Source organism: Phoxinus phoxinus (genome assembly GCF_949152265.1).
Source record: "Phoxinus phoxinus genome assembly, chromosome: 23".
Classification (NCBI taxonomy): Eukaryota; Metazoa; Chordata; class Actinopteri; order Cypriniformes; family Leuciscidae; genus Phoxinus; species Phoxinus phoxinus.
Genome location: NC_136898.1, coordinates 24685765 through 24706492, shown reverse-complemented (window position 1 = coordinate 24706492; position 20728 = coordinate 24685765). Strand labels below are relative to the sequence as shown.

The window sequence follows — 20728 nt, the reverse complement described above, 5'->3', positions numbered from 1 at the left end:
CTCATGTGTGGCCGCGAGCAGCAGATATAGTGTTACGTAGGCAGGTTATAGGTAACGGAAGGAGGGGAATAACAGCGAGCTCATCAGACGTTTCCTAAAAATAAACATTGTTCACGAGTCCCGCAGCTCGAGTCCGAGTCGAGTCTGAAGTCTTTCGAGAACGAGTCTCAAGTCGAGTCTGAAGTCACTGTGTGTGCGACTTAAGTCGCACTCGAGTCCGAGTCTCAAACTCGAGTCCCCATCTCTGGTTGTGTCGAGCCGCCTTAGTGTTTTAAAAATAGAGATTTTGATGCTATCATAGAAGTGCCCCATGCACTCCCATTCAAAAGGCATTTTGACCTAAAACGAAAATACGGTCAATCTTAAAAGTGGCGTTTCCATTCTAATTATGCTTTTACATGAAAGTTTAACAAAAAAAGCCTAGATTCAATTTTGGCAACAGTTACACTTTAAAGCATCACTCCCCTCCATCATCCATTTTCTTATTGTTCTCGTCACAACTGGCTGTTGCTGGACAAATGGTTTATACCTACATGACAAATGCACCAAGTTGTGATCAGATTTACAACGAAGAAAGAGGGGTGGCACTATAAGCTTCACTTTGATTTGCATAAAGTAAATCCAAGTTTTATTGTCTCTGGTCGGGCAAGTCACAAACTGGGTTGGTAAAACAATATAGTGGTGCAGTATATCTACACTTTGCTGGAGAAGCATTAATAAACTATATATTGAGCAGTGCAAAAATAGTCCTCTAGTCCACCATTGTTCCAAGTACTCATGCATGACTTTGAACATTTAATATGCAGGCACATGACATTAGCTTTCACAAATATGCACAGAAATGAAAAATGTTTCTTTTTCAAAAACTTGCGCTTTAAAACTCATTTTCACACCCACTAAACACCATTGACAATTAAAATGAACAGCCAAGATGCTTAAGTTTTCCTCTTTTGATTAACTCAGGTAAATACCACTTTAGAATAAAGATTATAGGAAATAGAAAAGCAAGCATACACATTTATAATGGCACAAAATCTTGTTGGAATAGTTTCAGACACATTAGATGTTCATTAAGAAACATTATGCAAAAGATAAAAAAAAGAGGGGAAAACTTTTCCAGAAAGAAAACTGGTTTTATTGAATAAAATCAAGGTCTGAAAGTTAGATCTTTTTATCTCTAAATGTGCTTCTGCTCAAAAGTCTGGCAAATTTGGTCAACTGCCCATCAACCTTAGCAGGGACTTGGCTGGATGCTGTCAACTTCCCATCAACATCAGTGGAGACATGGCTGGTCTCAGTCAGCTTCACATTAACCTCAGCAGGGACATGGCTGGATGCTGTCAACTGGCCATCAACCTCAACAGGGACATGGCTGGATGCTGTCAACTGGCCATCAACCTCAACAGGGACATGGCTGGATGCTGTCAACTGGCCATCAACCTCAACAGGGACATGGCTGGATGCTGTCAACTGGCCATCAACCTCAACAGGGACATGGCTGGATGTGGTCAACTGGCCATCAACCTCAACAGGGACATGGCTGGATGCTGCCAACTGCCCATCAACAGGGACATGGCTGGATGCTGCCAACTGCCCATCAACAGGGATATGACTAGATGCGGTCAACTGCCCATCAACCTCAGCGGGGACAAGGCTGGATGCGGTCAACTTCCCATCAACTTCAGCGGGGACATGGCTGGATGCGGTCAACTTCCCATCAACTTCAGCGGGGACATGGCTGGATTCTGTCAGCTTCCCATCAACTACAGCAGGGACATGGCTGGATGCTGTCAACTGCCCATCAACCTCAGCAGGAACATGGCTGGTCTCAGTAAGCTTCCCATCAACCTCAACAGGGACATGGCTGGATGCTGCCAACTGCCCATCAACCTCAACAGGGACATGGCTGGATTCGGTCAACTTCACATCAACCTCAACAGGGACATGACTGGATGCGATCAATTTCCCATCAACTTCAGCTGGGACGTTGCTAGATGCTATCATCTGTCCATCAACCTCAGCAGGTACATAGCAGGACTCCTCAGCTGGGACATGGCTGGATGCTGACAACTGTCCATCAACCTCAGCAGGGACATGGCTGGATGCGGTCAACTTCCCATCAACCTCAACAGGGACATGGCTGGATGCGGTCAACTGTCCATCAACTTCAGCTGGGACATGGCTAGACGATTCAGCTGGGATGTTGCTAGATGCGGTCAATTTCCCATCAACCTCAGCAGGTACATAGCGAGACTCTTCAGCTCGGACGTTGCTAGATGCTGTCAACTTCCCATCAACCTCACGAGGGACATGACTAGATGCTGTCAACTTTCCATCAACCTCAGCAGGGACATGGCTGGATGCTGTCAATTTCCCATCAAGTTCAGCTGGGACATGGCTAGACAATTCAGCTGGGACGTTGTTAGATGCGGTCAACTTCCCATCAACCTCAGCGGGGACAAGGCTGGATGCTGTCAACTGCCCATCAACCTCAGCGGGGACAAGGCTGGATGCGGTCAAATTCCCATCAACTTCAGTGGGGACATGGCTGGATGCTGTCAACTTCCCATCAACTTCAGTGGGGACATGGCTGGATTCTGTCAGCTTCCCATCAACTTCAGCAGGGACATGGCTGGATGCGGTCAACTGCCCATCAACCTCAGCAGGAACATGGCTGGCCTCAGTAAGCTTCCCATCAACTTCAGCAGGGACATGGCTGGATGCTGTCAACTGCCTATCAACCTCGGTAGGTAAATAGGTGGACTCTTCAGCTGGGACATGGCTGGATGCAGTCAACTGCCCATCAACCTCAGCAGGGACATGGCTGGATGCTGTCAACTGCCCATCAACCTCAGCTGGGACATGGCTGGATGCTGTCAATTTCCCATCAAGTTCAGCTGGGACATGGCTAGACAATTCCGCTGGGACATTGTTAGATGCTGTCAACTGCCCATCAACCTCAATAGGGACATGGCTGGATGCTGTCAACTGCCCATCTACCTCAACAGGGACATGGCTGGATGCTGCCAACTGCCCTTCAACAGGGACATGGCTGGATGCTGTCTCAGTGAGCTTCCCATCAATCTCAGCAGGGACATGGCTGGTCTCAGTGAGCTTCCCATCAACCTCAACAGGGACATGACTGGATGCGATCAATTTCCCATCAACTTCAGCTGGGACGTTGCTAGATGCTATCATCTGTCCATCAACCTCAGCAGGTACATAGCGGGACTCCTCAGCTGGGACATGGCTGGATGCTGACAACTGTCCATCAACCTCAGCAGGGACATGGCTGGATGCGGTCAACTTCCCATCAACCTCAACAGGGACATGGCTGGATGCGGTCAACTGTCCATCAACTTCAGCTGGGACATGGCTAGACGATTCAGCTGGGACGTTGCTAGATGCGGTCAATTTCCCATCAACCTCAGCAGGTACATAGCGAGACTCTTCAGCTCGGACGTTGCTAGATGCGGTCAACTTCCCATCAACCTCAGCAGGGACATGACTAGATGCTGTCAATTTCCCATCAAGTTCAGCTGGGACATGGCTAGACAATTCAGCTGGGACGTTGTTAGATGCGGTCAACTTCCCATCAACCTCAGCGGGGACAAGGCTGGATGCTGTCAACTGCCCATCAACCTCAGCGGGGACAAGGCTGGATGCGGTCAACTTCCCATCAACTTCAGTGGGGACATGGCTGGATGCTGTCAACTTCCCATCAACTTCAGTGGGGACATGGCTGGATTCTGTCAGCTTCCCATCAACTTCAGCAGGGACATGGCTGGATGCTGTCAACTGCCCATCAACCTCAGCAGGAACATGGCTGGCCTCAGTAAGCTTCCCATCAACTTCAGCAGGGACATGGCTGGATGCTGTCAAGTGCCTATCAACCTCGGTAGGTAAATAGGTGGACTCTTCAGCTGGGACATGGCTGGATGCAGTCAACTGCCCATCAACCTCAGCAGGGACATGGCTGGATGCTGTCAATTTCCCATCAAGTTTAGCTGGGACATGGCTAGACAATTCCGCTGGGACATTGTTAGATGCTGTCAACTGCCCATCAACCTCAATAGGGACATGGCTGGATGCTGTCAACTGCCCATCTACCTCAACAGGGACATGGCTGGATGCTGCCAACTGCCCTTCAACAGGGACATGGCTGGATGCTGTCTCAGTGAGCTTCCCATCAATCTCAACAGGGACATGGCTGGATGCTGTCTCAGTGAGCTTCCCATCAACTTCAGCTTGAACATGGCTAGACAATTCAGCTGGGACGTTGCTAGATGCTGTCAAATTCCCATCAACCTCAGCAGAGACATGGCTGGATGTGGTCAACTTCCCATCAACCTCAGCAGGGACATGGCTAGATGCTGTCTCAGTGAGATTCCCATTAGCCTCAGCAGGGACATGGCTGGATGCTGTCAACTGCCCATCAACCTCACCTGGGACATGGCTAGACAATTCAGCTGGGACATTGTTAGATGCTGTCAACTGCCCATCAACCTCAACAGGGACATGGCTGGATGTGGTCAACTGCCCTTCAACCTCGACAGGGACATGGCTGGATGCTGCCAACTGCCCTTCAACAGGGACATGGCTGGATGCTGTCTCAGTGAGCTTCCCATCAATCTCAACAGGGACATGGCTAGATGCTGTCTCAGTGAGCTTCCCATCGACTTCAGCTTGAACATGGCTAGACGATTCAGCTGGGACGTTGCTAGATGCTGTCAAATTCCCATCAACCTCAGCAGGGACATGGCTGGATGTGGTCAACTTTCCATCAACCTCAGCAGGGACATGGCTGGATGCGTTCAACTGCCCATCAACTTCAGTGGGGACAGGGCTGGATGCTGTCAACTGCCCATCAACCTCAACAGGGACAAGACTGGATGTGGGCAACTGCCCTTCAACTTCAGTGGGGACATGGCTGGATGCTGCCAACTGCCCTTCAACAGGGACATGGCTGGATGCTGTCAACTGCCCATCTACCTCAACAGGGACATGGCTGGATGCTGCCAACTGCCCTTCAACAGGGACATGGCTGGATGCTGTCTCAGTGAGCTTCCCATCAATCTCAGCAGGGACATGGCTGGTCTCAGTGAGCTTCCCATCAATCTCAGCAGGGACATGGCTGGTCTCAGTGAGCTTCCCATCAATCTCAGCAGGGACATGGCTGGTCTCAGTGAGCTTCCCATCAATCTCAGCAGGGACATGGCTAGATGCTGTCTCATTGAGCTTCCCATCGACTTCAGTGAGCTTCCCATCAACTTCAGCTTGGACATGGCTAGACGATTCAGCTGGGACGTTGCTAGATGCTGTCAACTGCCCATCAACCTCAACAGGGACATGGCTGGATCCTGTCAACTGCCCATCAACCTCAACAGGGACATGGCTGGATGTGGTCAACTGCCCGTTAACCTCAACAGGGACATGGCTGGATGCGGTCAACTGTCCATCAACTTCAGCTGGGACATGACTAGACGATTCAGCTGGGACGTTGCTAGATGCGGTCAATTTCCCATCAACCTCAGCAGGGACATGACTGGATGCTGTCAACTGTCCATCAACCTCAGCAGGTACATAGCGAGACTCTTCAGCTCGGACGTTGCTAGATGCTGTCAACTTCCCATCAACCTCAGCAGGGACATGACTAGATGCTGTCAACTTCTTATCAACCTCAGCAGGGACATGGCTGGATGCGGTCAACTGCCCATCAAGTTCAGCTGGGACATGGCTAGACAATTCAGCTGGGACGTTGTTAGATGCGGTCAACTTCCCATCAACCTCAGCGGGGACAAGGCTGGATGCTGTCAACTGCCCATCAACTTCAGTGGGGACATGGCTGGATTCTGTCAGCTTCCCATCAACTTCAGCAGGGACATGGCTGGATGCTGTCAACTGCCCATCAACCTCAGCAGGAACATGGCTGGCCTCAGTAAGCTTCCCATCAACTTCAGCAGGTACATGGCTGGATGCTGTCAACTGCCTATCAACCTCAGTAGGTAAATAGGTGGACTCTTCAGCTGGGACATGGCTGGATGCAGTCAACTGCCCATCAACCTCAGCAGGGACATGGCTGGATGCTGTCAACTGCCTATCAACCTCAGCTGGGACATGGCTGGATGCTGTCAATTTCCCATCAAGTTCAGCTGGGACATGGCTAGACAATTCAGCTGGGACATTGTTAGATGCTGTCAACTGCCCATCAACCTCAACAGGGACATGGCTGGTTGTGGTCAACTGCCCTTCAACCTCAACAGGGACATGGCTGGATGCTGTCTCAGTGAGCTTCCCATCAATCTCAGCAGGGACATGGCTGGTCTCAGTGAGCTTCCCATCAATCTCAACAGGGACATGGCTAGATGCTGTCTCAGTGAGCTTCCCATCAATCTCAACAGGGACATGGCTAGATGCTGTCTCAGTGAGCTTCCTATCAACTTCAGCTTGAACATGGCTAGACGATTCAGCTGGGACGTTGCTAGATGCTGTCAAATTCCCATCAACCTCAGCAGGGACATGGCTGGATGTGGTCAACTTCCCATCAACCTCAGCAGGGACATGGATAGATGCCGTCTCAGTGAGATTCCCATCAACCACAGCAGGGACATGGGTGGATGCTGTCAACAGCCCAACAACCTCAACAGGGATATGGCTAGATTCTGTCAATTTCCCATCAACTTCAGCTGGGACATGGCTACACGATTCAGCTGGGACGTTACTAGATGCTGTCAACTGTCCATCAACATCAGCAGGTACATAGCTGGACTCCTCAGCTGGGACATGGCTGGATGCTGACAACTGTCCAGCAGGTACATAGCGAGACTCTTCAGCTGGGACGTTGTTAGATGCGGTCAACTTCCCATCAACCTCAGCGGGGACAAGGCTGGATGCTGTCAACTGCCCATCAACCTCAGCAGGGACAAGGCTGGATGCAGTCAACTTCCCATCAACTTCAGCTGGGACATGGCTACACGATTCAGCTGGGACATTACTAGATGCTGTCAACTGTCCATCAACATCAGCGGGGACAAGGCTGGATGCGATCAACTTCCCATCAACTTCAGTGGGGGCATGGCTGGATTCTGTCAGCTTCCCATCAACTTCAGCAGGGACATGGCTGGATGCGGTCAACTGCCCATCAACCTCAGCAGGAACATGGCTGGATGCTGTCAACTGCCTATCAACCTCAGTAGGTAAATTTGTGGACTCTTCAGCTGGGACATGGCTGGATGCAGTCAACTGCCCATCAACCTCAACAGGGACATGGCTGGATGCTGTCAATTTCCCATCAAGTTCAGCTGGGACATGGCTAGACAATTCAGCTGGGACATTGTTAGATGCTGTCAACTTCCCATCAACCTCAGCAGGGACATGGTTGGATGCTGTCAACTGCCCTTCAACCTCAACAGGGACATGGCTGGATGCTGTCAACTGCCCATCTACCTCAACAGGGACATGGCTGGATGCTGCCAACTGCCCTTCAACAGGGACATGGCTGGATGCTGTCTCAGTGAGCTTCCCATCAATCTCAGCAGGGACATGGCTGGTCTCAGTGAGCTTCCCATCAATCTCAACAGGGACATGGCTAGATGCTGTCTCAGTGAGCTTCCCATCGACTTCAGTGAGCTTCCCATCAACTTCAGCTTGGACATGGCTAGACGATTCAGCTGGGACGTTGCTAGATGCTTTCAACTGACCATCAACCTCAGCAGGGAGATGGCTGGATTCTGTCAGCTTCCCATCAACTTCAGCAGGGACATAGCTTGATGCTGTCAACTGCCCATCAACCTCAGCAGGGACATGGCTGGTCTCAGTAAGCTTCCCATCAACTCCAGCAGGGACATGGCTGGATGCTGTCAATTTCCCATCAACTTCAGCAGGGACATGGCTGGATGCTGTCAACTGCCCAACAACCTCAGCGGGGACGAGGCTGGTTGCGGTCAACTTCCCATCAACCTCAGCGGGGACAAGGTTGGATGCGGTCAATTGTCCATCAACCTTAGCTGGGACATGGCTGGATGCCGTCAACAGCCCATCAACCTCAGCTGGGACATGGCTAGACGATTCAGCTGGGACTTTGCTAGATGCTGTCAACTGTCCATCAACCTCAGCAGGTACATAGCGGGACTCCTCAGCTGAGACATGGCTAGACGATTCAGCTGGGACGTTGTTAGATGCTGTCAACTGCCCATCAACCTCAGCAGGTACATTGCTGGATGCTGTCAACTGCCCATCAACCTCAGCAGGGACATGGCTGGATGCTGTCAACTGCCCATCAACCTCAGAAGGGACATGGCTGGATGCTGTCAACTGCCCATCAACCTCAGCAGGTACATAGCTGGACTCTTCAGCTGGGACATGGCTAGATGATTCGACTGGGACGTTGCTAGATGCTGTCAACTGCCCATCAACCTCAGCAGGGACATGGCTGGATGCTGTCAACTGCCCATCAACCTCAGCAGGGACATGGCTGGATGCTGTCAACTGCCCATCAACCTCAGCAGGTACATGGCTGGATGCTGTCAACTGCCCATCAACCTCAGCAGGGACATGGCTGGATGCTGTCAACTGCCCATCAACCTCAGCAGGGACATGGCTGGATGCTCTCAACTGCCCATTAACCTCAGCAGGGACATGGCTAGATGCGGTCACCTGCCCATTAACATCAGCAGGGACATGGCTGGATGCTGTCAACTGCCCATTTACCTCAGAAGGGACATGGCTGGATGCCGTCAACTGCCCATCTACCTCAGCAGGGACATGGCTGGATGCTGTCAACTGCCCATCAACCTCAGCAGGGACATGGCTGGATGCTCTCAACTGCCCATCAACCTCAGCAGGGACATGGCTGGATGCTGTCAACTGCCCATCAACCTCAGCAGGGACATGGCTGGATGCTGTCAACTGCCCATCAACCTCAGCAGGGACATGGCTGGATGCTGTCAACTGCCCATCAACCTCAGCAGGTACATGGCTGGATGCTGTCAACTGCCCATCAACCTCAGCAGGGACATGGCTGGATGCTGTCAACTGCCCATCAACCTCAGCAGGGACATGGCTGGATGCTGTCAACTGCCCATCAACCTCAGCAGGGACATGGCTGGATGCTCTCAACTGCCCATTAACCTCAGCAGGGACATGGCTAGATGCGGTCACCTGCCCATTAACATCAGCAGGGACATGGCTGGATGCGGTCAACTGCCCATTTACCTCAGAAGGGACATGGCTGGATGCCGTCAACTGCCCATCTACCTCAGCAGGGACATGGCTGGATGCTGTCAACTGCCCATTAACCTCAACAGGGACATTTCTAGACTCTTCAGCTGGGATATGGCTGGATGATGTCATCTGCCCATCAACCTCAGCAGGGACATGGCTGGTCTCAGTAAGCTTCCCATCAACTTCAACAGGGACATGGCTGGATGCTGTCAGCTTCGCATCAACCTCAGCAGGTACATAGCTGGATTCTTCAGCTGGGACATGGCTGGATGCTGTCAATTTCCCATCAACTTCAGCTTGGACATGGCTAGATGATTCAGCTGGGACATTTCTAGATGCTGTCAACTGCCCATCAACCTCAGCAGGGACATGGCTGGATGCGGTCAACTGCCCATTTACCTCAGCAGGGACATGGCTGGACTGCGGAGAAGGAATACGGCTGGATTCTGTCAGCTTCCCATCAACTTCATTTGGGACACGGCTGGATGTGATCAGCTTCCCATCAAACTCAACAGGTATATGGCCAGTTTCTTCAGTTGGGACATGCCTAGTTGCTGTCAACTGCCCATAAACATCAGCAGGGACATGGCTGGTTGCTGTCAACTTCCCATTAACTTCAACTGGGACACGGCTAGATGCTGTCAACTTCTCATCAACCTCAGCAGGAAGGGGGTTGGATTCCGTCAACTTCCAATCAATGCCTAAAGAATAATAGAAATATTATAAAAGAAAAAAAACTGAGGTTATCTTTCCTTTACAGTGTCCATGTCAACCTCATAGCATCAGCACTAAAGTCACCTTTTTGGACAGTCAGCCCAGATGCATTCTGCAAAGACATCTCAACAGCCATTTTACACTTTACTACCACTGGCCATAATGGATTTTGCTTGTTCTCACAAGGAAAAGACAAGGGACCATCTGGAAAACAAAAGGAAACTTTAATACAAGTGGCCTCAAACTTAACAGTGTAAACAAAAGGCATAATGTTAACCACTACATACAAACCTTTGCTCTCCAAGCGTACTTGCTCAATACCAGTCTGGTATAAATGACGCCCAACTGGAGAAGCAAATCCTGAAAACAAATATAAGGTTAAAAAAAGAAAAAGTTACATATGTATTTAACATATTTGAAACATTACAATTAGGTGAAAACAACTTCACCATTGAGCACCAGTTGGTGACACAAAAAGACCAAAACCATAAAGTTTGCAACTGCCATCTTGATTACAGATTAAACAATCACCATTCTATCTATGCTGTCTAAAACACGCTTCAAGTAAGGGCTTTTAAGATAACACAGATTTTCATCACCTGGGTTCTTGTTACAGTGAAATTAGTGACAGATGATCTGCTCGTTAACAGTCCTGTGCACTCATTGGTTGGTTGAAAAATCACTATTGCAACATGTATCTTTCCGTATCTTTATAAACACATCAGATTATATGATTGTTTTTTGTTTTGTTTTTATATGATTTTTCTATTAAACCAGACCATTTACAAAAGAGTCAAACACAGTATCACAGCATTTAACTAATTATCTCTGTGGATCTTATTTTTGTGGACTATTTGGGGACTTGAAGGTCTATTTTTCTTGCCATTGAGGAATTTGGACATCATACTAAACATCATTGACAATTAACTTTCATTGTAGTGAATCCATACTTACCCAGGGAATCTACAACCCTGAACTGATCATATAAGCTTCTTTATTTGTATTGTCATTTCATTACTTTTTGTTTAAAGATTTACTTTGCAGATTTGGTATATTGCTTTGACTTACTGTACTGTTTTATTTAAACTTATTTTCATTTTCATGCTTTGTTCTGTTCATGATTTCTGATCTACCGAAGAAAAACAATTTATATAAAGATATAAACATTTCATTTTGGCCTTTATTGTTTGTGACAAAACACTGGGGAATATACTTAGATAGTTGTTATCAGCATTAAGTTAATAGTTGGTGGGCCCCTCCTTTATTTCAGATTTAAGCTAAATAGCTGTGGTCGTTTACGTGGACAGTGTGGTTATAGTACTGTTGCTACTTTTACCAGAGCACTCTTCTGCAAGCAGTGCACAAATCAAAGTTGTTTGTCATGAATATTACACTGCAAAAAATTATTTTCTTTCTTAGCATCTTAACATTCTTAAATTAAGATACATTTACTTGAGAATCAAAATGAATTTAGATTCTTTAGGGTCTTCATGTAAAGTTTGTAACATACTTTGGTTAAAATTCCTCAAAATGGTTGTGTAAAACAACACCCTTTTTACCTCCTTAAAAACAGCTGTTCACAGTGACCCGTTTCGGTCACTTTGAATAATAATGAGCAACTGCTCACCTCACCCCTCTCTTCCTTGTTCGACTTGAACCGGCTCTGCACAGACCGATCGGTGAATGACATCAAAGTACCGCGAGAGCGGATAGAAAGTAGACGGCTCCTTATACTTTTGAATTGCTCTCACGGTACTTTGATGTCATTAACCGATCGGCCTGTGCAACGCCGGTTCAAGTCGAACAAGCCTTGCTGGACAAGTGGTTTATACCTACATGACAAATGCACCAAGTTGTGATCAGATTTACCCAATGAAGAAAGAGGGGTGGTGCTTTGATTTGCATAAAGTAAATCCAAGGTTTTATTGTCTCTGGTCGGGCAAGTCACAAACTGGGTTGGTAAAACAGTCCCAAGAGAAACATGGTTAAAATCTCCAGTTATTAAAATAAATGCATGTGGATGTAGAGGCTGTAAATCAGCAAAGTGCTTGTGAATATCATCACACACTACATATGCGTTAGCTGAAGGCAGGACATATACAGCAGATGCAATTACATGCAAGAATTCCCTGGGTATATAGTATGGTCGCAGGCTTATCATTAGCAGTTCAATGTCCATTGTGCAAAGCTGTTTTTTAACAGAGATGTGTCCTGAATTGTACCATTTATTATTCACATACACTGCCAATACATTCCAAATCCAGATCTGATGGTGGACCTGTGCCTAGACACAACCACAACGCAGCCCTGAATGTCAGCAGAGACCGTGTCTACTAGACAATCCCTTTGAAGGCCTTGTCGACATGACAGTCATCGGCACAGAACATCAGCAGAGACCAAAAGAACCAGATAAGTCCTCCACACAGACCCTATGGCCAGCTTTAGCTCCATACAGATGTGATAAATCGATATTCGAGTAAAAGGATAAAAGTAAATTAATATTTGAATGTTCTGTTCCGATCTGAGCTCTGACTTGTGATGCAGCCTGAATCATACTGACACCATGCTCGTTCGTTGGCCAGAGGAGAACTGGCCCCCCGACTGAGCCTGGTTTCACCCAAGGTTTTTTCTCCATTCTGTTACCTGATGGAGTTCCTTGCCACTGTCGCATCTGGTTTGCTTAGTTTGGGACACTTAATATTCAACAATATTATTGATCGGACTCAACTGACACTGTTGTGTGAGAACTAAACAGCTAGATGATTTTTTTTTGCAGACCTGCTTTACAGATGAAATTAACTGGTTTAATAATTCTTTCAAACGGAATTGAGTGACTTCAGCTGAACAACCACCAAAATGCATAATTTTCTTATCACTGTAAAGCGGCTTTAAAACATGTCACGGCTACTTAAAAGTGACTTCACATTCTACACGGGAACATGAAATACTCACCCCAAACCACTTAAAACTGCATTGTGCCAATTCCTATAAATGCAGTTAAGGTGCATTTTATTGACAATGTATTAAAAATGGGAAGGAATCCACAAAAGCAACTAATAACGCTGTATTCTGAAGCATGACCAATAGTTGGCAAGCCTTTTACATGCCTGCACACATAAGCATTTAAATCTATTTACTTGTTGTATTAGTGGTGCAGTATATCTACACTTTGCTGGAGAAGCGTTAATAAACTCAATATATTGAGTAGTGCAAAAATAGTCCTCTAATCCACCATTGTTCCAAGTACTCATGCATGACTCCAAACATTTAATATGCAGGCACATGACATTAGCTTTCACAAATATGCACAGAAATGAAAACTGTTTCCTTGTCAAAAACTTGCGCTTTAAAACTAATTTTCATGCCCCCTAAACACCATTGACAAGTAAAATGTACAGCCAAGATGCTTAAGTTTTCCTCTTGATTAACTCTGGTAAATACCACTTTAGAATAAAGATTATAGGAAATAGAAAAGTAAGCTTGTACATTTATAATGGCACAAAATAATCTTGTTGGAATCATTTCAGACACATTAGATGTTCAATAAGAAACATTATGCAAAAGATAAATAAAAAGAGGGGAAAACTTTTCCAGAAAGAAAACTGGTTTTATTGAATTTGGTCAAATTTGGTCAACTGCCCATCAACCTTAGCAGGGACTTGGCTGGATACTGTCAACTTCCCATCAACATCAGTGGAGACATGGCTGGTCTGATTGAGCTTTCCATTAACCTCAGCAGGGACATGGTTGGATGCTGTCAAATGCCCATCAACCTCAGCTGGGAGATGGCTGGATGCTGTCAAATGCCCATCAACCTCAGCTGGGAAATGGCTGGATGCTGTCAACAGCCCATCAACCTCATCAGGTACATAGCGGGACACTTGCTAGATGCTGTCAAATGCCCATCAACCTCAACAGGGACATGGCTGGATGCTGTCAATTTTCCATCAACTTCAGATGGGACATGGCTGGATGTGGTCAACTGCCCATCAACCTCAACAGGGACATGGCTGGATGCTGTCAATTTCCCATCAACTTCAGATGGGACATGGCTGGATGTGGTCAACTGCCCATCAACCTCAACAGGGACATGGCTGGATGCTGTCAATTTCCCATCAACTTCAGATGGGACATGGCTGGATGTGGTCAACTGCCCATCAACCTCAGCAGGGACATGGCCGAATGCGGTCAACTGCCCATCAACCTCAGCAGGGACATGGCCGGATGCGGTCAACTGAACATCAACCTCAACAGGGACATGGCTGGATGCTGTCAACAGCCCATCAACCTCAGCAGGTACATAGCGGGACTCTTCAGCTAGGACATTGCTAGTTGCTGTCAAATGCCCATCAACCTCAACAGGGACATGGCTGGCTGCTGTCAAATGCCCATCAACCTCAGCTGGGACATGGCTGGATACTGTCAACAGCCCATCAACCTCAGCAGGTACATAGTGGGACTCTTCAGCTGGGACATTGCTAGATGCTAGCAATATGTTGAATGCTTCCCATCAACTTCAGTGGGGACATAGCTGGATGCCGTCAACTGCCCATCAACCTCAGCAGGGTCATGGCGGGATTCTGTCAGCTTCCCATCAACTTCAGCAGGGACATGGCTGGATGCCGTCAACTGCCCATCAAATTCAGCTGGGACATGGCTAGACGATTCAGCTGGGACGTTGTTAGATGCAGTCAACTTCCCATCAACCTCAGCGGGGACAAGGCTGGATGCTGTCAACTGCCCATCAACCTCAGCGGGGACAAGGCTGGTTGCGGTCAACTTCCCAACAACTTCAGCAGGGACAAGGCTGGTTGCGGTCAACTTCCTATCAACCTCAGCGGGGACAAGGCTGGATGCGGTCAACTGCCCATCAACCTTAGCTGGGACATGGCTGGATTCTGTCAACTTCCCATCAACCGTAGCAGGGACATTACTGGATGTATTCAACTGCCCATCAACCTTAGCTGGGACATGGCTGGATTCTGTCAGCTTCCCATCAACTTCAGCAGGGACATGGCTGGATGCCATCAACAGGGACATTGCTAGATTCTTCAGCAGGGACATGGCTGGATGCTGTCAACTGCCCATCAACCTCAGCAGGGACATGGCTGGTCTCAGTAAGCTTCCTATCAACTTCAACAGGGACATGGCTGGATGCTGTCAGCTTTGCATCAACCTCAGCAGGTACATAGCTGGACTCTTCAGCTGGGACATGGCTGGATGCTGTCAATTTCCAATCAATTTCAGCTGGGACATGGCTAGATGCTGTCAACTGCCCATCAACCTCAGCAGGGACATGGCTGGATGCTGTCAACTGTCCATCAACCTCAGCAGGGACATGGCTGGATGCTGTCAATTTCCAATCAACTTCAGCTGGGACATGGCTAGATGCTGTCAACTGCCCATCAACCTCAGCAGGGACATGGCTGGATGCTCTCAACTGCCCATCAACCTCAGCAGGGACATAGCTGGTCTCAGTAAGCTTCCCATCAACTTAAACAGGGACATGGCTGGATGCTATCAACTGCCCATCAACAGGGACATTGCTAGACTCTTCAGCAGGGACATGGCTGGATGCTGTCAACTGCCCATCAACCTCAGCAGGGACATGGCTGGATGCTTTCAACTGCCCATCAACCTCAGCAGGGACATGGCTGGTCTCAGTAAGCTTCCCATCAACTTCAACAGGGACATGGCTAGATGCTGTCACTTTCCCATTAACACCAGCAGGGACATGGCTGGATGCTGTCAACTGCCCATCAACCTCAGCAGGGACATGGCTGGTCTCAGTAAGCTTCCCATCAACTTCAACAGGGACATGGCTAGATGCTGTCACTTGCCCATTAACATCAGAAGGGACATGGCTGGATGCCGTCAACTGCCCATCAACTTCAGCAGGGACATGGCTGGATGATGTCAACTGCCCATCAACCTCAGCAGGGACATGGCTGGTCTCAGTAAGCTTCCCATCAACTTCAACTGGGACATGGCTGGATGCTGTCAGCTTCGCATCAACCTCAGCAGGTACATAGCTGGACTCTTCAGCTGGAACATGGCTGGATGCTGTCAATTTCTCATCAACTTCAGCTGGGACATGGCTAGATGATTCAGCTGGGACTTTGCTAGATGCTGTCAACTGCCCATCAACCTCAGCAGGGACATGGCTGGATGCTGTCAACAGCCCATTTAACTCAGCAGGGACATGGCTGGATGCTGTCAACAGCCCATTTACCTCAGCAGGGACATGGCTGGACTGCGGAGAAGGAATACGGCTGGATTCTGTCAGCTTCCCATCAACTTCAGTTGGGACACGGCTGGACGCTATTAACTTCCCATCATCTTCAGCTGGGAAATGGCTGGATGTGATCAGCTTCCCATTAACCTCAAGAAGTATATGGCCAGTTTCTTCAATTGGGACATGGCTGGTTGCTGTCAACTTCCCATCAACTTCAGCTGGGACACGGCTAGATGCTGTCAACTTCTCATCAACCTCAGCAGGAAGAGGGTTGGATTCCGTCAACTTCCAATCAATGCCTAAAGAATATTAGAAATATTATAAAAGAAAAAAAACTAAGGTTATCTTTCTTTTACGGTGCCCATGTCAACCTCATAGCATCAGCACTAAAGTCACCTTTTTGGACAGTCAGCCCAGACGCATTCTGCAAAGACATCTCAACAGCCATTTTACACTTTACTACCACTGGCCATGTTGGATTTTGCTTGTTCTCACAATGAAAAGACAAGGGACCATCTGGAAAACAAAAGGAAACTTTAATACAAGAAGTGGCCTCAAACTTAACAGTGTAAACAAAAGGCATAATGTTAACCACTACATACAAACCTTTGCTCTCCAAGCGTACTTGCTTGCCAGACTGGTATAAATGATGCCCAACTGGAGAAGCAAATCCTGAAAACAAATATAAGGTTAAAAAAAGAAAAAGTTACATATGTATTTAACATATTTGAAACATTACAATTAGGTAAAAACAACTTCACCATTGAGCACCAGTTGGTGACACAAAAAGACCAAAACCATAAAGTTTGAAACTGCCATCTTGATTACAGATTAGACAATGGCTGCATTCCAAACCGCATACTTCCCTACTATTTAGTATGGGAAAAAGAGTAGGCGAGCGAAAAAGTATGTATGAATCCAAAAGAGTAGGCGAGAATTACCTGGGTGACGTACTAATTATCGCGAGATTCGGACTTAAGTGCGTTCCAATATGCCTACTTTCCTACTATATAGTAGGCGAAAACAGTACGTGAAGGAAGCAGTATGTTCGAAACATCAGTATTCATAAAAGAGTAGGCGAGAAGTTCCCGGATGGCTTACTGCTTCCAGCCAGATTTTTGAGTGCTCAACCGGTGGATACTCTTCTATCCCAGGAGGCCACGCGAGGGGATACGTCATTATCAAACATCACGGAGATCAGCGACGCGCGGGGTTTCAAATGTGAGTAAACACGGTTCCTTGTGTTAAAATTGCATGTGTTAAACTACTATAGAGTAAACGTTTTAACTGTTGAAGGTGTAAAGGAGTTAGACAGTATAGTATGATTGTGATTTGGCTGTAAAAACACGTTTTATTATGTATAACGTTAGCTCTAGCTGACGGGAGCTGCAGTAAGGACACGTAAGTTACGTCTCTAACGTGGATTTACATAACCATAAACATCTTAAAGACGCTTATTTTAAACGTCTATTTACATCTGACAGGAACATCTTTTATAAGTATTGCAGAAGAGCACATCACAACATGAAATATCCATCTGAGTGATATGTGTGCTATTATGTAGAACATATCTATAAAGTAACTAAACATAAGTTATCTATTTTATTTGTCCATTAGTACTATTGATAAATTGAGGAACATGTATGTTGGATAAAAAGTTAAAACAACCTCAACATGTAAATGTAGTGTTGAGCTCATAAATCACAGAGGTTATGGGAGTCTTGTCTGGATGTTGCAGGGACAGAAGAACAGATGTGGGTTTATCCGGTGGAGAGAGGCTCATGAAGCTGATGCTGTCATCAAAGGCTTTGAGTGAGTATACTACAGAAATTAATAATAATTTAAATATTAAGTTGTAGTTTATTTTAATTATTGTAATTTCAAACAGAGTTATTACAGCACCTTTCTGATTCTTGATTTCTGTGCATTTGCTGCTCAGCTGTTGTGGTGGAGCAGGACCTGCAAGGAAAGATGATGGTGGCATTTGTGGAAAAAAAGTGTTCTTGTCTGCTAAATAATACTGAAATCAAATGACATTGTGCTGTTAAAACTACTGCTTTTGTGTTATGTTTGTGCATTTTTGTAGGATCTGAAATGTCAGCAGACTGGTGTGAGCACTGAGGATGAGGAGCACAGAGCTGAATCCTGGAGATCGTGCCATGGACGAGACCCTCCATCACTCCACCGGCCCTTATTGCCTCAGATCGTGAAGCGCAACACATCACGCAACAAACTCCGGCACTCCGGCACGGCTCACCTCTGGCGGTCCGCTGGTTCATCAGAATAAAGCCGCAGAATGGGAACCGCTGTGTTGAGATGGCAGTAGATGTGGTTCAGTGCCTGTAGCCTATATACATGATTGTAGTTTGAATAAAGCTTTGTTTCATGTGTTGACTTGCATTTGTTTATTATGTGATGGTGACTTTCATTCATTAATTTACTCCTTTATTAATATTTATCATTGTTGTCAGTAAATCAAATATCATTATTTAATTAATTGTTTGAATGAAAATGTAGATATGTTCACAATATACACATCTAGAGTGTATTCATGCATAGCTATGTCATATGACATACATTACATTTTGTTTGTTTTATTGATTTTTTTCAGTAAAAAGTAATATAATTAAGTATCGGTCAGGATTTGTCACGGTAAGCCACTTTTGCTTGTGGATGAAAATGTTTGGATATAAAATAGGCTAAAGAAATTAACAACATATTCAAGAGATGACAATTTTGGGATTTCGTAATAAAAATAAATAATATCGTTAAGGATAAAACGGTGGGTCACATGAGTAGGGTTAAATATAAGAACTTAAATCAACCCTAAATGTATTCTCAAAATAAATGGGCAGCAGTTTCTTTAAAAAGACCATAAAATGAGCAAGTTTAATCAATATCAAGATATTTACAGATAGATGAATTAAACGTGTCGTTCAAATCTTTTAAGTTGTTGCACTTGTGATAACGCGTCGTAGGTCACATGATAACGTCAACATGGCAGATGTCCGGTTCGCATTCATACTTAACGAGATTTGGCTATAAAGTACCTACTCTTTTAGCGCTCGTTAAGTAAGTACTTATTGAAATTAAGTACCTACTCATTGAGTATGCGGTTTGGAACGCAGCCAATCACCATTCTATCTATGCTTTCTAAAAACATGCTTTAAGCAAGAGCTTTTAAGATAATACAGATTTTCATCACCTGGGTTCTTGTTACAGAGAAATTAGTGACAGATGATCTGCTCGTTAACATTCCCGTGCACTCATTGGTTGGTTGAAAAATCACTATTGCAACATGTATCTTTCCGTATCTTTATAAACACATCAGATTATATGATTTTTTAAATATTTTTTTTTATATGATTTTTCTATTAAACCAGACCATTTACAAAAGAGTCAAACAAAGTAAATTATCACAGCATTTAACTAATTATCTCTGTGGATCTTATTTTTGTGGACTATTTGGGCACTTGAAGGTCTATTTTTCTTGCCATTGAGGAATTTGGACATAATACTAAACATCATTGACAATTAACTTTCATTGTAGTGAATCCATACTTACCCAGGGAATCTACAACTTTGAACTGATCATATAAGCTTCTTTATTTGTATTGTCATTTCATTACTTTTTGTTTAAAGATTTACTTTGCAGATTTGGTATATTGCTTTGACTTACTGTACTGTTTTATTTTAACCAATTTTCATTTCCATGCTTTGTTCTGTTCATGATTTCTGATCTACCGAAGAAAAACAATTTATATAAAGATATAAACATTTAATTTTGGCCTTTATTGTTTGTGACAAAACACTGGGAAATATACTTAGATAGTTGTTATCAGGATTAAGTTAATAGTTGGTGTTCCTTATAAATAAGTGACTGTATACTATAAATAAATAAAGTTCCTTTATTTCAGATTTAGGCTATATAGCTGTGGTCGTTTACGTGGACAGTGTGGTTATAGTACTGTTGCTACTTTTACCAGAGCACTCTTCTGCTAGCAGTGCACAAATCAAAGTTGTTTGTCATGAATATTACACTGCTAAAAATTATTTTCTTTCTTAGTATCTAAACATTCTTAAATCAAGTCTTGTCTGATACAAGACACATTTCTTTTCTTAGTCTCAGCCTCTCACAGGAAGGTCCCCACAGACATCAACCCGAAGATAGCAGCAGCGAAGGCCAGAAACAAGAGAGAGCGGCCACTGTGAATTTGTCTCTAATAAAGCCTGCGAAAAACCACACCTCTCCGGGTTTGCTTGATCAATGAGAAGGGTGGAATTTCCAAGCGGGAGAATTCCTCTGTGGTTGATTTATGAATCCTTGTTTTAATCGTGCTCATTTGCACGGGCAGCTGGATTGGTTTCTGGTGAAGAAACTAAGAAAGATTATTGTAATACTAATATGATCGACATATCATGTACACATAATTTAGATCTTCAAATCACCAATTTATAGAGACCAAACATGGTATAGGTGACCATTGATTCTATTGTAAAATACATAGCATCAACAAAATAATAGTATTAAAAGACATTACACAAGACAGTAAATCG

General features: G+C 45.6%; 1 protein-coding gene and 1 long non-coding RNA gene across 2 annotated transcripts; one reads left to right on the top strand and one right to left on the bottom strand.

The window, feature by feature from the left end:
- Nucleotides 1-802: 802 nt before the first annotated feature.
- Nucleotides 803-10489, bottom strand: LOC306991981 (uncharacterized protein). Its single transcript, XM_079600322.1, has 4 exons — nucleotides 10386-10489; nucleotides 10228-10296; nucleotides 10021-10140; nucleotides 803-9923 (listed from the first exon to the last, which is right to left on the bottom strand). The coding sequence occupies exons 1-4, from the start codon at nucleotides 10441-10443 to the stop codon at nucleotides 1162-1164; spliced, it is 9009 nt and encodes a 3002-aa protein (XP_079456448.1). The 5' UTR covers nucleotides 10444-10489; the 3' UTR covers nucleotides 803-1161.
- Nucleotides 10490-17011: 6522 nt separating this feature from the next.
- Nucleotides 17012-18773, top strand: LOC306992044. The gene is made up of 3 exons (XR_013796209.1): nucleotides 17012-17392; nucleotides 17910-17983; nucleotides 18258-18773. It is a non-coding gene; the product is annotated as an uncharacterized lncRNA (long non-coding RNA).
- The last annotated feature ends 1955 nt before the right edge of the window (nucleotides 18774-20728 follow it).

Bases quoted from the DNA above. Each gene is read 5' to 3' on its own strand.
- LOC306991981 (XM_079600322.1), bottom strand. From the start codon at position 10,443: ATGGCAGTTGCAAACTTTATGGTTTTGGTCTTTTTGTGTCACCAACTG. The intron at 10,297-10,385 runs GTGAAGTTGTTT...ATTTGTTTTCAG, and splicing joins TCACCAACTGGTGCTCAATG to GATTTGCTTCTCCAGTTGGG. The intron at 10,141-10,227 runs GTTTGTATGTAG...TTTGTTTTCCAG, and splicing joins AGTACGCTTGGAGAGCAAAG to ATGGTCCCTTGTCTTTTCCT.